The sequence below is a fragment of the Danio rerio genome, chromosome 22 (genome assembly GCF_052040795.2).
Source record: "Danio rerio strain M-AB ecotype USA chromosome 22, GRCz13ab, whole genome shotgun sequence".
NCBI lineage: Eukaryota > Metazoa > Chordata > Actinopteri > Cypriniformes > Danionidae > Danio > Danio rerio.
Window position 1 is genome coordinate 18994043 of NC_141042.1, and position 13704 is coordinate 19007746.

At 35.4% G+C, this 13704-nt stretch overlaps 2 protein-coding genes across 25 annotated transcripts in view; one reads left to right on the forward strand and one right to left on the reverse strand.

Annotated features, from left to right (window-relative positions):
• Window positions 1–100: 100 nt before the first annotated feature.
• si:ch211-212d10.2 lies at window positions 101–3847 on the reverse strand. The gene is made up of 3 exons (NM_001044717.2): window positions 3592–3847; window positions 3082–3197; window positions 101–1287 (listed from the first exon to the last, which is right to left on the reverse strand). The coding sequence occupies exons 1-3, from the start codon at window positions 3761–3763 to the stop codon at window positions 1189–1191; spliced, it is 387 nt and encodes a 128-aa protein (NP_001038182.1). The 5' UTR covers window positions 3764–3847; the 3' UTR covers window positions 101–1188.
• si:ch211-212d10.1 overlaps window positions 3390–13704 on the forward strand; it is a 43361-nt gene continuing 33046 nt past the window's right edge. For 8 of the 24 annotated variants that reach the window (XM_087304227.1, XM_087304212.1, XM_087304213.1 and 5 more), the window contains exon 1: window positions 3628–3767. The gene's annotated coding sequence lies outside the window, so the exon portion shown is untranslated. Of the gene's footprint in view, window positions 3768–3860; window positions 3920–13704 lie in introns of all 24 variants that reach the window. The other 16 variants (XM_087304214.1, XM_087304206.1, XM_087304207.1 and 13 more) reach the window with 8 other exon arrangements.

Genomic DNA, 13704 nt, shown 5'->3' on the forward strand with positions numbered 1-13704 from the left:
AGATAACCATCTATTCTTGTAGTACACTATATTAATATTAAAATATATTATAATAATATATTAGCCCCCCCTAAATTATTAGCCCCCGTTTATTTTTTTCCTAATTTTCTGTTTAACGGAGAGCAGATTTTTTCAACATTTCTAAACATAATTGTTTTGATAACTCATTTCTTACTTTAACTTTGCAACGATGACAGTACATAATATTTGACTAGATATTTTTCAAGACACTTTTATACAGCTTAAAGTGACATTTAAAGCTTAACTAGGTTAATTAGGTTAACTAGGCAGGTTAGGGTAATTAGGCAAGTTATTGTATAATGATGGTTTGACTATTGAAAAAAAAAAAGGCTTAAAGGGGCTAATAAATTTGACCCTAAAATGATTTTTAAAAAATTAAAAACTGCTTTCATTCTGGCCGAAATAAAACAAATAAGACTTTCTCCAGAAGAAAAAATATTATCAGACATACTGTGAAAATTTCCTTGCTCTGTTAAACACCATTTGAGAAATATTTTAAAAAGAACAAAAAATTTCAACAGTAGGACAATCTCAAAATAAGAAAAGTTATTATTTTGTAGTAAGAATGCACGGGACATTTTTCTTCTTAAGAGAAGTAACCTCAAAAACTAGGATTTTACCTTGAGTCCAATTAATTAACAGGATTCTCAGAACTCACTTGATTCTTTCCCTACAGTGAATGTCATTTCTACCTTATACTCAAGAGTGGCCAGAAGAGTACAATTAAACAGTAACTTTCAACCGTAAACATTTATTATGACCCTTGAGAGAAACATTAACATCTCTGGAGAATTAATGATTATGAATCAACTAATTAAGTTGCTGAAAAACAACATTAAATGAACTGTCTATGACCTTGCTTCCCTGAGTTTACTAAATCTTGCATATGAATGCTGACTTCAGTCTAAAAACTTTCATAATTCAAATAAATAGTAAATGTCAAAACCTGTGTTCACTGTAGTGTAACGTGTAACACAACATTAAAGTATATTTATTCTTTCATTTGTAGCGTATATGTACACAAATTGTCACAAACCTTAACAACTGCCCCAATCGGGAATAATTATTTAACAAAATACTGCTTCATTTTCAAATGTACACTGCAAAAATGAGATCCAAACAGATGGTTTAGTTCAAAAGAACTAAACATTGCAGTAACCAAGAACTTCAGGTCTCCTTGACCTGGCTGAAAGGTTGTAAAGAGAGCTCGCTTTGGTGCTTGACATATACGTTGCCGTCATCCAATTTCACTTCATAAACTCGTTGCTTTAAAAAAAAGAAGGAGAAAAATATTAATTTTTTGATATCGAAATAAAACCAAGCATGTCTGCAATGTATCCGACTCTCTATTTCTGCTTGGACAGCTGTAAAAGCCTTAAGCTAGGAAGAACTTTGATATACGAGCATGGTGGATGTTAACCGGTGCTGGGAATAGTGTCTAATTACTGAACATTTCAGGGTGTTGAGCCCCCCCAGGATGACTGTTGTAATTACAGATTGTTTTACAGTCTTTTTCGTATATTGATTGGAACGAGTTCGCCGTCACGTCCAACAGGCCAATTATTTATATTCGCAGCATGAGAGAACACATTTCATCTGTTTATTAAAAAAGCAGATGTTTGGCTAAATTGAAACGTGCAGAAATGAGGGCAGTTTAATTCTTAGGAACGAGACTTTCCAAATGTCTGTCTGTTTGGCAGCGCCTACTTCTGTACGATTCTGTTGATGTGCAATCCATTACCGTGTGAGATAATGTTTGGTGCCATACTGAGTTAAAGTGATGGCACAACAAATGTGGTTTTAATATGAAAATACAAGTGCTTTTTGGGGACGCTGAATCAATGGCTGAATCGCTGGCTAATTTAACTGCTTCTACTGGCTGACTACAGGCGCTTTAGTGCTGAGTAATGAAATTTGGTTTCTAAATTGATCATTCAGGAGGCACGTATGGGCATATTTCTTATTCAAGAGAAAGTATAACAGTTTTATAAGTATAACACATATTTAGACGTGCTGATCTACTGATGTCTTATGATTTAACTTATAGGATTTAGCAATGTTCAGGATTCAGTACTAACTATTTAGTAGCACTTTTATATAATGTCAGAAAGCACAGAAATACATTTTCATTCAACATTTGCTTTAAAAAAAGGCATTTAGAGAGTCATTGGAAAAAATGTTAAACTGAATATTATACGGTAAAACAGTGGAACTATTGATCCAAAGGGATGAGCTTTAAGTTAATTAGCAGCGATGTAATGTTGGTGGGTGTTGAACACTGGTTTTATATTTCTGTCATCGGAAATAAATGTAGGTCAATAGACATATTAAGTGTATGCTCAAAATTTACACATTCAAATGTGTGAACAAGAATGTTATGTCACTTTCTTTCATAGTGTTTTTGTATGGGCGGTGTTATGACAACACAGTTGAAAGTTTGGACAATGTTAACAGAAACTATGAAGAAATGACAATATGTTAACACATTATTATTTTAACCATCCACTTGTTAAGTGTGTCCTAGCCGCACCCCTATAGTTGAATTAAAAAATAAGACATTATATATATATATATATATATATATATATATATATATATATATATATATATATATATATATATATATATATATCCATGTCTAATAGCTGATGGCCAGTAAGAATCTATTATAAATTAAAAAAATTTTAATATTTGGGATGCAGTATGTGAAGAGACTGATGTGTACACCATAATTTTATTTAAAAGTCATTTTAATGTGTGTTATGATGACTAAGAAGTGGCCATAAACTAATATAAACCCGAAAATAGTATTTCATATGTCACGACTTAACAAGCGGATATTAAACCTTAAATAAAACACAAAGTGTATACTTTAATGTTTACTACCAGGTCTGACTCACTGAAATCGTGAGCTGTTTAGTGAAACAGTTAATTTTGCTTAAGTACACAAGGAAATGTTTTCTGCTATAGCCTTTTACATTATTGATCAAATATTGTTGCTGTGCTTATGTTGCTCTGAATATGGTATATTTCTTTAAATGCTAAACAAAAGTGTTTCACCTGTAAGCCTGTGCTTGATTTCCCTGTTTTGAGATTGAAGTCATAGTCATGCCAAGGACAAAAAACCTGAAGAACTCCATCGGCCTCCTCAATATCTCCATCACAAAGTGGACCTCCTGAAAATCAAATTATTATCCTTAATTTCAAAATTCTTTAACATTAACATGTAAGCAGAATGCTTACAAATTTACTTTAAGAGTATCAAAACATAAAAAGCATGTTTTACATTTAAAACCTATTATAACACTTGTTGAAAATAACACACTGTATAATTTGCACTGCAAATCAACCGACATTCAACTGAAACTACATTTAAACTACGGTTACCATGGAGATTCAATGAAAGGGCGCGTATGGAACTGGATAAAACACCTCATAACAGACCAAACAAGCATATTTACCATTTCTGTCATTGTGTTAGCTCGTTAGGCTAGCTAAAGTAGCCTTTTTATCCTTTAGGAAAGCATTACGAACAGACATAAGCGAATATAACAGGTTTCATTGTCATACCCGAATGAGCGCATCGAGCGTCCATCGCGAAGAAGTCGCCGCTGACATAAAACAGACAAACATCCGCGTCGCGTCCGTCAGATGAATACAACAATCGGCATTGTTTCTTGGACAGCTCCGACACGGGGCCTATTAGCCACCAGGAAACACTCTCATCTTCTGGAGCAGTCATAGAGGTGGGTTAAACCGGGTCATTAACCTGCTGTTTTCCTTGTTTTATATAAACGCGATCAGTTTCTGCTCACTGACGGTCGCTGACGATTTCACAGGGTCGTCGCTTCCTGGAGGCTGTACTGCACTTTGTCGCCGAAGGGTGTCTCTATACTTGGTTAGCAAGATTGTGATAATAATGGCCATTTCATAATGTGGACTTTTTTTCAAATATTGATAATCCGTTTTTATTTTAAACGTTTTAGCTAAACAATTTTGAATGCAAACGTAATTAAAACAAGGTGCTTACAGAGTTCTGGATGTACTCAAAATATTGGGAAGGTAGGCTAATTAAAACAAGCAAACCCTGACTAGTTTATTGCAATAACCATAACTCAAAATCAAAGACTTAAGCTCTCTGTGATTACAGCGACAAACACAAAAGAAAAATAACAGATGGAGAAGGTTCATAATGTTCAAGCCATTTCACTAAACTATTTGTCTGTGATATCCACCTCTGTATTATGCAATCAGCTAGGCTATTTTCAGTCAACTATGTGTCATTCTTTTATGTTTGTATTATTCATAATCAGCATATCCTATTAAGTTAGATTAGTTCCATAAGCACTTCAGCCAAGCACCAGACTAGCAGCCCACATTATGCATCATTTTAGATCACAGTGCAACTTTGTTCTTTTTTCATTAATGCTGATAATGTGCAGATTGTTAGCAATTATGCTTGCATTTACGTTAATGCAAGTTGCTTTTTGGATGCGATATGACTGAACATCTGGTCACGAGTTATGGAAAAAGGGAAGGTCAGTGTCCAAAAAATCTCACACTGACTCCCTGAACTAGTGTTTAATAATGAGCTTTTGAATGAACAAGCCTAAATGAGATAACCATTCTGAAACCATGCTAAGACAGCATCACACAGCACAGCATGAGTATTAAATGAGGTCTAACAGACTCTCTGGTCAAAAACATCCAAGACAAACACTCAAAGTCTATTTATCATGAACTTTTTACATTCCTATTCTCCTCTAATGAAGAATTTTCCTAGCTCACTTGACCCACATTGTAATTGGTATACTATATTTATATCTACTTATATATATATATATATATATATATATATATATATATATATATATATATATATATATATATATAAAGTGTAATGGAGGCCAGCTAGTAATTGCTGTGCAAGTAAACCTCACTCCTCTGACCTCTAAAAGTGCTCTAGCAACAGACGCTAGAGGCCATGGTCTTTAGCCTCCTTGGTAGAGCAACTGACTCCCATGCGGAAGGTCACTGGTTAGATACCAGCTCGGAGCTGGATGGGTGGTGTAGGACCAGCAGGGTTATATATAAAATATAAATTGTATTTATTTATTAATTTTCTTTTCGGCTTAGTCCCTTTATTAATCTGGGCTCGCCACAGCGGAATAAACCCCAACTTATCCAGCATATGTTTTATGCAGCAAATGTCCCTCCAGCCGCAATCCATCATTGGGAAACATCCATACACAGTCATTTACACACATGCACTACAGACAATTTAGCTTACACAATTCACCTCTACCGCATGTCTTTTGGGGGAAACCGGAGCACCCGAAGGAAACCCATGCCAAGACGGGGAGAACATGCAAACTTCACACAGAAACCAGCGACCTTCTTGCTGTGAGGCAATTGTGCTACCAAATGCACCACCATGCAGCCCTCTAAATTATATATTACATGTAAATGTTTGTAAGTAGTTTTGAAACTAAATACTGCAGTATGACTGTCCCTCAACATAAACTAAAGAAACCTACTAATAATTAACAGAATTAATAAATATAAATATTTTTGAAAGGTAAGTAATAAGGTAAGTTTACTGGACTAAATGTTAGACAATAAATTTTTTTTACTGCTAACATTTCATTAATATATTTAGCAAATAACAGCACTCGTACTGACTCTTCATCTTTCACCTTTTTGTATTAATCCACCCACATACAGCGACAAGCAGAGGACACTCTACAGTTAGACAAATATTGCTACTGTTGGGCAACATAATGTAAATTAGAGGCTTTTTTAGTCGAGAATGTAGTTGTTTAGATTGCAACTGTGCAGTTTAATTAAAGGATAGTGCCTATTTTAAATATTTATAATTTCGAAATAAGACATCGGCGGCCATTAGCCCATCATTGAGCAAAGACGGTTGACATCGTCCATTCACAAGATGGTGACAGAGACCTCATAATAAGCCCTTAGAGGAGAAAAACAGCGTAATTCGATTGATACAATTCATTAATAACCTGGTAAGTGAATTTCTAAGTCGATCTCTCTCTTTTGCATGTTCTAGTGCTGTATTTATTTCATAGTAATATTGTGATCTCCCGATTGAAACAGAAATACTAGGAAATCTCTGTAGACTGATGGCATTTTATGCTGTTTAGCCTTAAAATCTTAAAATGTGAACAAAATCATCTGTTTTGTCCGTACTTTAGATATTACGCTAGATAATCATTCAAACATTAGCTCTAAAGTAATGTTGGTGAAGTAGCATCGGTTTCTGCTGTTCTGATGTCAGCTGCAAATGTGAATGAATGGCAGAAAAAAGTAGTTACTCATACAAAAGGAGTCTCTCCGTGTTTTGATTTTCTTTTTTATATACACGATTATTCCGTCGAACTGTTGTATAAATGCAATATCACACTCGTAACAGTGCGATATGGCTGTATATTGTCACTTATGGGGCACGCCTCCCACCATTTTTACTTACATTAAGTTTATTCAACATTAAAATTCTACAATTGTCACTTATGGGGTACGCCTCCCACCATTTTTACTTACATTAAGTTTATTCAACATTAAAATTCTACAAGCTTACAATTGACTTGATCTTGTCATCAATTATTATGCATAGTAGAAAAGTCCCTTTCTAATATATTTTTCTAAAGTCAATACAGGTATTCTTGTATTATAGACCAATAAATTAAGTTTAAAAAATGCTTGATAATCCAGAACAAACTTTATTTAAATATGGATTTTAAAGAATTAAGGTTTTAGTTTTAGTAGTGCAACAGAACAGAGTTTAAATGCCAATGCTGAAAACAAAACAGCACATCAATTTCCATTCACCAGCTATTGCGAACACTCAAAACTATGCAGTTTAAAAGAGGACTGTTCTAATTGGGTTTTGTACATTTATTTGTTGCCTAGAATTTCCATTGTTTGAAACAAACCAGACAAGAGACTTGCACCAGCCTTCTGGCACGCAAGCAGACTCAGTACGAGTTTCCATGCTTGGTAGAGTTTCACGCTGTGACTCATTCTCTTGCCCGCACCACTTCAAGAAGCGAACTCAAATCACCATAATTCGGTGTGAGAGAATTTTTTTGGCATGGTGTGCTAAATATTCCCCATATAATGTTTAGTTACACAGGGAGCTGTGTCTTAAAATACAGCTTTGCACAGGCTCAAAATGTGACTGCAACATGACGTCATTTGTCAAACGAGTGTTCCGAGCACAGCTTACTGTCACTCCTAATACATCAGACATCAACCTGTTGGCCTCCATTTAAACAAAAACAAGTTCAAACTCATTCAAAATGACATCATCCTTAGTAAAGGTCGGATCTGAATATGCACATAACTTGTAATACTTCCCACACTCACTTTTTAAAAGTCAACATTCTAAGGTCTGTGTTTATTAATACTTCCCCCACTTAAATTTGAAATTTGTAGACAATTATTTTAACTTCCATATATATATATATATTTATATATATATATATATATATATATATATATATATATATATATATATATATATATATATATATATATATATTTATATATATATATATATATATATATATATATATATATATATATATATATATATATATATATATATATATCAGAATAGCTTTCTTTTTTATTACCCCCCCCCCCCCCTTTAAAATGGTTTTCAAAAAATTAAAAACTGCTTTTATTCTATCCAAAATAAAACAAATAAGACTTTCTCTAGATAACAAACTATTATCAGACAAACTGTGAAAAATCCCTCGCTCTGTTAAACATCATTTGGAAAAATATATTAAAAAAATATATATATTAAAAAAAACAATTTAAAGGGGGGCCAATAATTCTGACTTCAACTCTAGACGGACGGACAGACAGACAGACAGATAGATAGCATTTAAATTAAATACAAACTCCCCATGCAGTTTCTTTAACTGCTGACACTGGAAACACCATGTCAGCTCTGTTTCTCTTTTTTTAAAAGTTCACCCTCGCATGCATTGTTAAAATTATGATGTGTTATGAGGACTGTGATTATGATGTCATTGAATTGACATCAACCCAAGGCACAAGTCTGGCATTTGCACATGAGCACTGAGTTTTTGAAGATGGTTTACAGCTAATGATATAGCAAAGCAAAAAATGCCAGACAGACAAAATGACATTTGCACAAAAAACTTATGAGTAACTAGCTGCAGACAAGATGGCCATATTGGAAAAATACATCCCCAGAGAGACTGTATGGCAGCTTAAAATAATAATTTGCCCCCAAAAAGAAAATTCTGTCAAATAGTGTGCAGAGCAGAGTATTTTAATAAAGTTTGAGAGATTTCTATTCCTCCATTCAAAGTCTGTTCTTCCAAAGCTCTAAAGGTCTTACAGAAAAAGTTATGAATTACTGATAATAAAATCATCTAAATATAATTTGATATATTCACAAAATATTTCCTAAATAATAAACTGAGGGTGTTCTTGGAACTAGTCCTAGCAAAAGAAAAGTTAACTGATTCTTCAAAATGTGCCACGTGACAAGTGTCACTAGCAAATGAGCAGGCATAAATTTCTGTGACCACAGTTAATTGTTGTAAACATTTTACTTAATTACTATTTATGTTTAAATAAAAGGCTAAACTAAATCTGTTCATCTTATAAAGACTTTCTCCTTATCTGAATAATTGTATTAAACTGCCTCGTATTAATACTTTGATCTCTTTAACATTTTGAAGCATCAGAGTTTCAGACTTTCAATTAAAGGACAGAAACCTCTCATATTTGATTAAAAATGTATTTAATTGTTTTCAGAATAATAATACAGTATTTATGGATTATAAATGGTGGAAAACGAATGACAGAATTTTTATTTTGGGTATCTATTCCCTCAAGAGTCATACAATCCTGTAGCTTTATGCAGACACTGTGATCTCCAAAAAAATGTGGTTTTCATTTATGTAAGACCCGATGAAAGCTTCTGTTACACCAACAAAAATCAGTCAACATCATGAGTTGTCCCCCTTTAAAATTTCTCACTTGCAATTAGTGTGGCAGTCCAGCGGGAAAGATTGATTGAAATCTGCTCAAATTATTCCCTAAAACACCTGTCCGGCATTTAAAAAGGTTAAGGTTCTCAGTATCCTTGCAGCACTGGAGATTTATAGTGATATCCATTCTCCTTTTCTGCCATTACTTTTCTTATCCAGACATGACCGGGATGCAGGGGGATTTCAACAGGAAACACAACCCAACTTTGAACTTGGTTTACTTTTTAGTGAGAAACAAAAGCCATTCATTGGAGAGCCATGCTGCTGATTAGAGTTCAACTTTAGTACGCGTGTATGCTGTCCAGAAGTTGAAATGGAAGAATTTTAAGTGTCACCTTTCAATTGCCTTATTGCTAAGTGGGGTTTTGGATTCAAAGTTCTTTGCTGAGGCTTTGCTAGTCTGATCCACAGGCCGATATATCTTTATATCTTTCTTTTAAAGAACTCTTGTGGTTCAAGTGGTCAAGTATCTTAAGACTACTGAAAGTTGGAACCTATACTGCAATATATAAACACTGCTTGAAAAATAAAGGGAACACTTAAACAACACAATGTAACTTAAAGTCAATCACGCTTCTGTGAAATCAAACTGCCCCTTTACCTTTAGGAAGCAAGACTGATTAACAATCAGTTTGACAAGCTGTTGTGCAAATGAAAAAGACAACAAGTGGAAATTATAGGCAATTACCAAGACACCTCCAATAAAGGATAGGTTTTGCAAGACCACTTCTCAGTTCTTAAATGCTTTCTGGTTGATATTTTGGTCACTTATGAATGCTGGTGGTGCTTTCGCTTTAATAGTAGCATGAGACAGAGTCTACAACACAAGTGTCTCAGGTAGTGCAACTCATTAAAGATAGCACATCAATGCAAGCTGTGGCAAGAAGGTTTGCTGTGTCTGTCAGCGTAGTTTCCAGAGCATGGAGGCACTACCTGGAGACAGGCCAGTACATCAGGTACACGTGGAGGAGGGCGTAGAAAGGCAACAACCTAGCAGAAGGAAAGCTATCTCTGCCTTTGTGCAAGGAGGAACAGGAGGAGCATCATCAGAGCCCTGCAAAATGACCTCCAGCAGGCCACAAATGTGCATGTGTCTGCGCAAATGGTCAAAAACAGATTCCATGAGGATGGTATTAGTGCCCGATGTCCACAGAGAACACCAAGATTGGCAAATTCACTACTGATGCCCTTTGCTCTTCACAGATGAAAGCAGGTTTACACTGAGCACATGTGACAGAGTCTTGAGATGCCATGGAGAACGTTCTGCTGCCTGCAACATCTTCCTCATAACCGGTTTGGCAGTTGGTCAGTAATGGTGTGGGATGACATTTGTTTGCAGGGCTGCACAGTCCTCCATAGGCTCGCTAGAGGAGCCATTAGGTACTTACATGAGAACATCACACCCCTTGTAAGACCATATACTGCTCCGGTTGGCCCTGGTTTCCTCCTAATGCAAGATAATGGTGATAATGCTAGACCTTATGAGGCTGGAGTGTGTCAGCAGTTCCTGCAAGACAAAGGCATTGACGCTATAGACTGACCAGCCCATTCCTCAGACCTGAAACAAATTGAGCACACCTGGGACATCATGTCTTGCTCCATCCACCAACACCATGATGAACCACAGACTGTCCAGTAGTAAGCGGATAAGTCAGGTCTGGGAGGAGATCCCTCAGGAGACTATCCTCTACCTGATCATGAGCAGGCATTGTAGGGAGGTCATCCTGGCATGTGGAGACCACACACACTACTGAGCCTCATTTTGACTTGTTTTAAAGACATTACATCAAAGTTACATCACAACAAAGATAAGATTTAATAAACAAGACCCATAGAACCATCAAAACTTTAATACTCTGCTGAAGTCTGTGAAAAACTCACACCTGAGCAATGCATTTGACTTGCGTACGCCCATGCATTGTTAAACAAGACAATGCAAAACCAAGTTTTGCGCACAATACAAAGTCCTGACTTAGAGGAAGTACTTGACTGGACTACCTGAAGCCCTAACCTGTCTCCAATACAGAATGTATGGTGTATTTTGAAGTGCAAAATGTGACAATGAAGACCGCGTACTCTTGCTCAGCTTAAGACTGGTTTTCAGGAAGGATGAGACAAAATTATACCTGAAACACTTCATCACTTGGTGTCTTCAGTCCCTAAATGTCTTATAAGGGTTGTGAAAAGGACATTATAAAGTGGTAAAAGCTTAACTGTTTAATTTTTTTTTTAAATGCATTGCAAATACTCTTGTAAGAAAATATCAGCAGTTGCTGTTACACACTTTCAGCATCATTATAACTTGAAATGACACAATCTAATCCTGTGAAATAAGCTGCTCCGAGCAGGTTTGAGCTTACAGATCTGTTGCTATGACAACAAGTCCATGTATAAATATTGAAGAACGAATTCATTTGATTATCAAATCCAGCTAACTGAGCAATCCACGTATGTAGAACGGACCCCAGATGTTAACTCACTATTTTTAAATATAAACTTGCTAGCGGAATTGCAAAAAAATTAATTCAATACTCTTAAGACAAAAAAGCCGCAATCACCCATGACGGAAACAAGCTTCCACAGAAACCAGACCTTTGTACGTTTTGGGTGTTAAACAGTGCCAACATTTCGTACCCCATCAAGCATGAATGATGGGGCACAGCTGCTAGTGCCTGCTGGGCTGAAGTCAGGATATATCGAGCGAACCCTGGAGAAAGAAGGAAGTGTGGATGTTGATGAATGTCCTTAAGGGAGATGACGAACGCAAGTGTGGAGGAAATCCATTCTCAGGCCTCTCCTGACCTCCGCGTCTGCTGAAATGATCAGTGCGTCCCTGACCCGTCATGTCTTCGCTCATAATTATATCCAGATACACTGCTTGTTTGTCTGGAGGAGGCTGTTATCAGGAGAGGACACGTTTACAAGATGAAAGAGGAATAAACACACGGGCCCTCGAGCCTTGTACGCGTTCCCAATGGTGGCCAGTCTCACTCTGACCAAAATCTTTCATCTCCGCATACATGATTCATGATTGTTATTCTGGCCTATGCACCAAAATCTCGGCGATCAGCCCAAGCGCAATCATCTCTGTTTGTGGTATAATTTGAAAAGGTTACGCCAATGGAATCACAACACAAAAATGTATAGCTAGCAAGAAGTGGAGAAACTTTTGGTTAAGCAGTTACTGCGGTCCAAGGTTTGGCTGGGCTTGTTTGCCATAAATACACCAGGACACACAAATAATCTTTTTAAAGCTCCAAGACTTTTTCAAATTCTCATTCTGAGAGGTCTGAAGATGTGAATGTTTTATGTTCAAGTACAATTTAGGCATTCATGTGTGATCATAGTGAGTGACAGTTTTGACAGCACTGTCAATCTGTCAACCTTCTTTTAAATTTCACAGTTTATTAGCCACTAGAGATCTGTAAACTCTCAAAGCTCACAGACTCCAGCATTGTTCCATGTTTAACCTAAGGTTTATTGGGTTTTGGATTGTAAAACATTTACAATATTTTATGATCCTGTGTTAATGTTTGAATAAAGTTAGGTATTTCACCAAAATATTTTTAATTTATTTTTATTTTATTATACACACCACTTAAAGTAATGTTTTTTAAAGCAATGTAAGGATTATTGTCTTGATTAGTGACAATATTTAAAACATTTTGGATGTATGTGCTTTAATGCTTTAATAAAATTAGATAAAGTAAATTTTAACAAATTAACGCAATTAAAAAAACTTTCAAATCATTAATTTAGTTTAATTTTACAAACTTTTGTATTTTGTCATATTAAAGTTTTATAAAAAAGTACACTAAATTGTTAAAATGTAACTAAATAAATAAAAATTAAACTAAATACAAAACAATTAACTAAATAAAATGATAATAATTTTAACAAATGTAACAAGAGTTTAAACCTAAGAATTACTTGTCTTTATGTACCTCTTCACCCCCTCGCTATATTAAGAATTCTTGTATTGCACTAGGCTGTACAGTATTTGTTGTTATTTCCTATTCTGGGAAATGTGTCCTCTGCTGTAAAACCTCAATCTTCCACAAGGTATTAAAGTACTATTCTTTCCTACTGCTTTATAATAGAGTGCTGCAGCCATGCAGTCAAAATTCAGAACACGGAATGGTTCAAGATTTTCCTGTGGATTACTTTTGTTTCTAGGACTGTAAAATAAAGTAAAATAAGGACTGTGTTTAACATAGTTTGAAAATGCTATTTGTGATGCTTTTTTAAATAATAGAAAAATAAATTTTCACCATTGTTACGTGTAATCCATTCTGTATCATGAAAGTTATGTTTACCACAGAAAATATTTAATTCACAAACTGAAAACAAATCATTAATTAATTGGAAAATCTTTTGGGAACAAGTGGCAACTTTTGTCTTTAGGGGTTTTGATATCACAGCTGCAGCTCACCAGCTGCTATGTTAGCTACACCTGCAACTGCTCGGCAACACAAATATAATCAGCCAATCCCATGGCAGCATCCGCATCTGGAGGCCAATGGTTTCAAACTCTGCACAGTTTAGCTTCAACCACTTTTAACTCACACCTGCTTAATAATCTAGTAGTCTTGAACACCTTGATTAGTTGGATCAGCTAGTTGGATCAATC

Excerpts from the sequence above, each read along its gene's own strand:
- si:ch211-212d10.2 (NM_001044717.2), bottom strand. The coding sequence starts at position 3,763 with ATGACTGCTCCAGAAGATGAGAGTGTTTCCTGGTGGCTAATAGGCCCC. Across the intron at positions 3,198-3,591 it reads CGCTCGATGCGCTCATTCGG|GAGGTCCACTTTGTGATGGA; the intron begins GTATGACAATGA and ends TTTGATTTTCAG. Across the intron at positions 1,288-3,081 it reads AATCAAGCACAGGCTTACAG|CAACGAGTTTATGAAGTGAA; the intron begins GTGAAACACTTT and ends TTTTTTTTAAAG.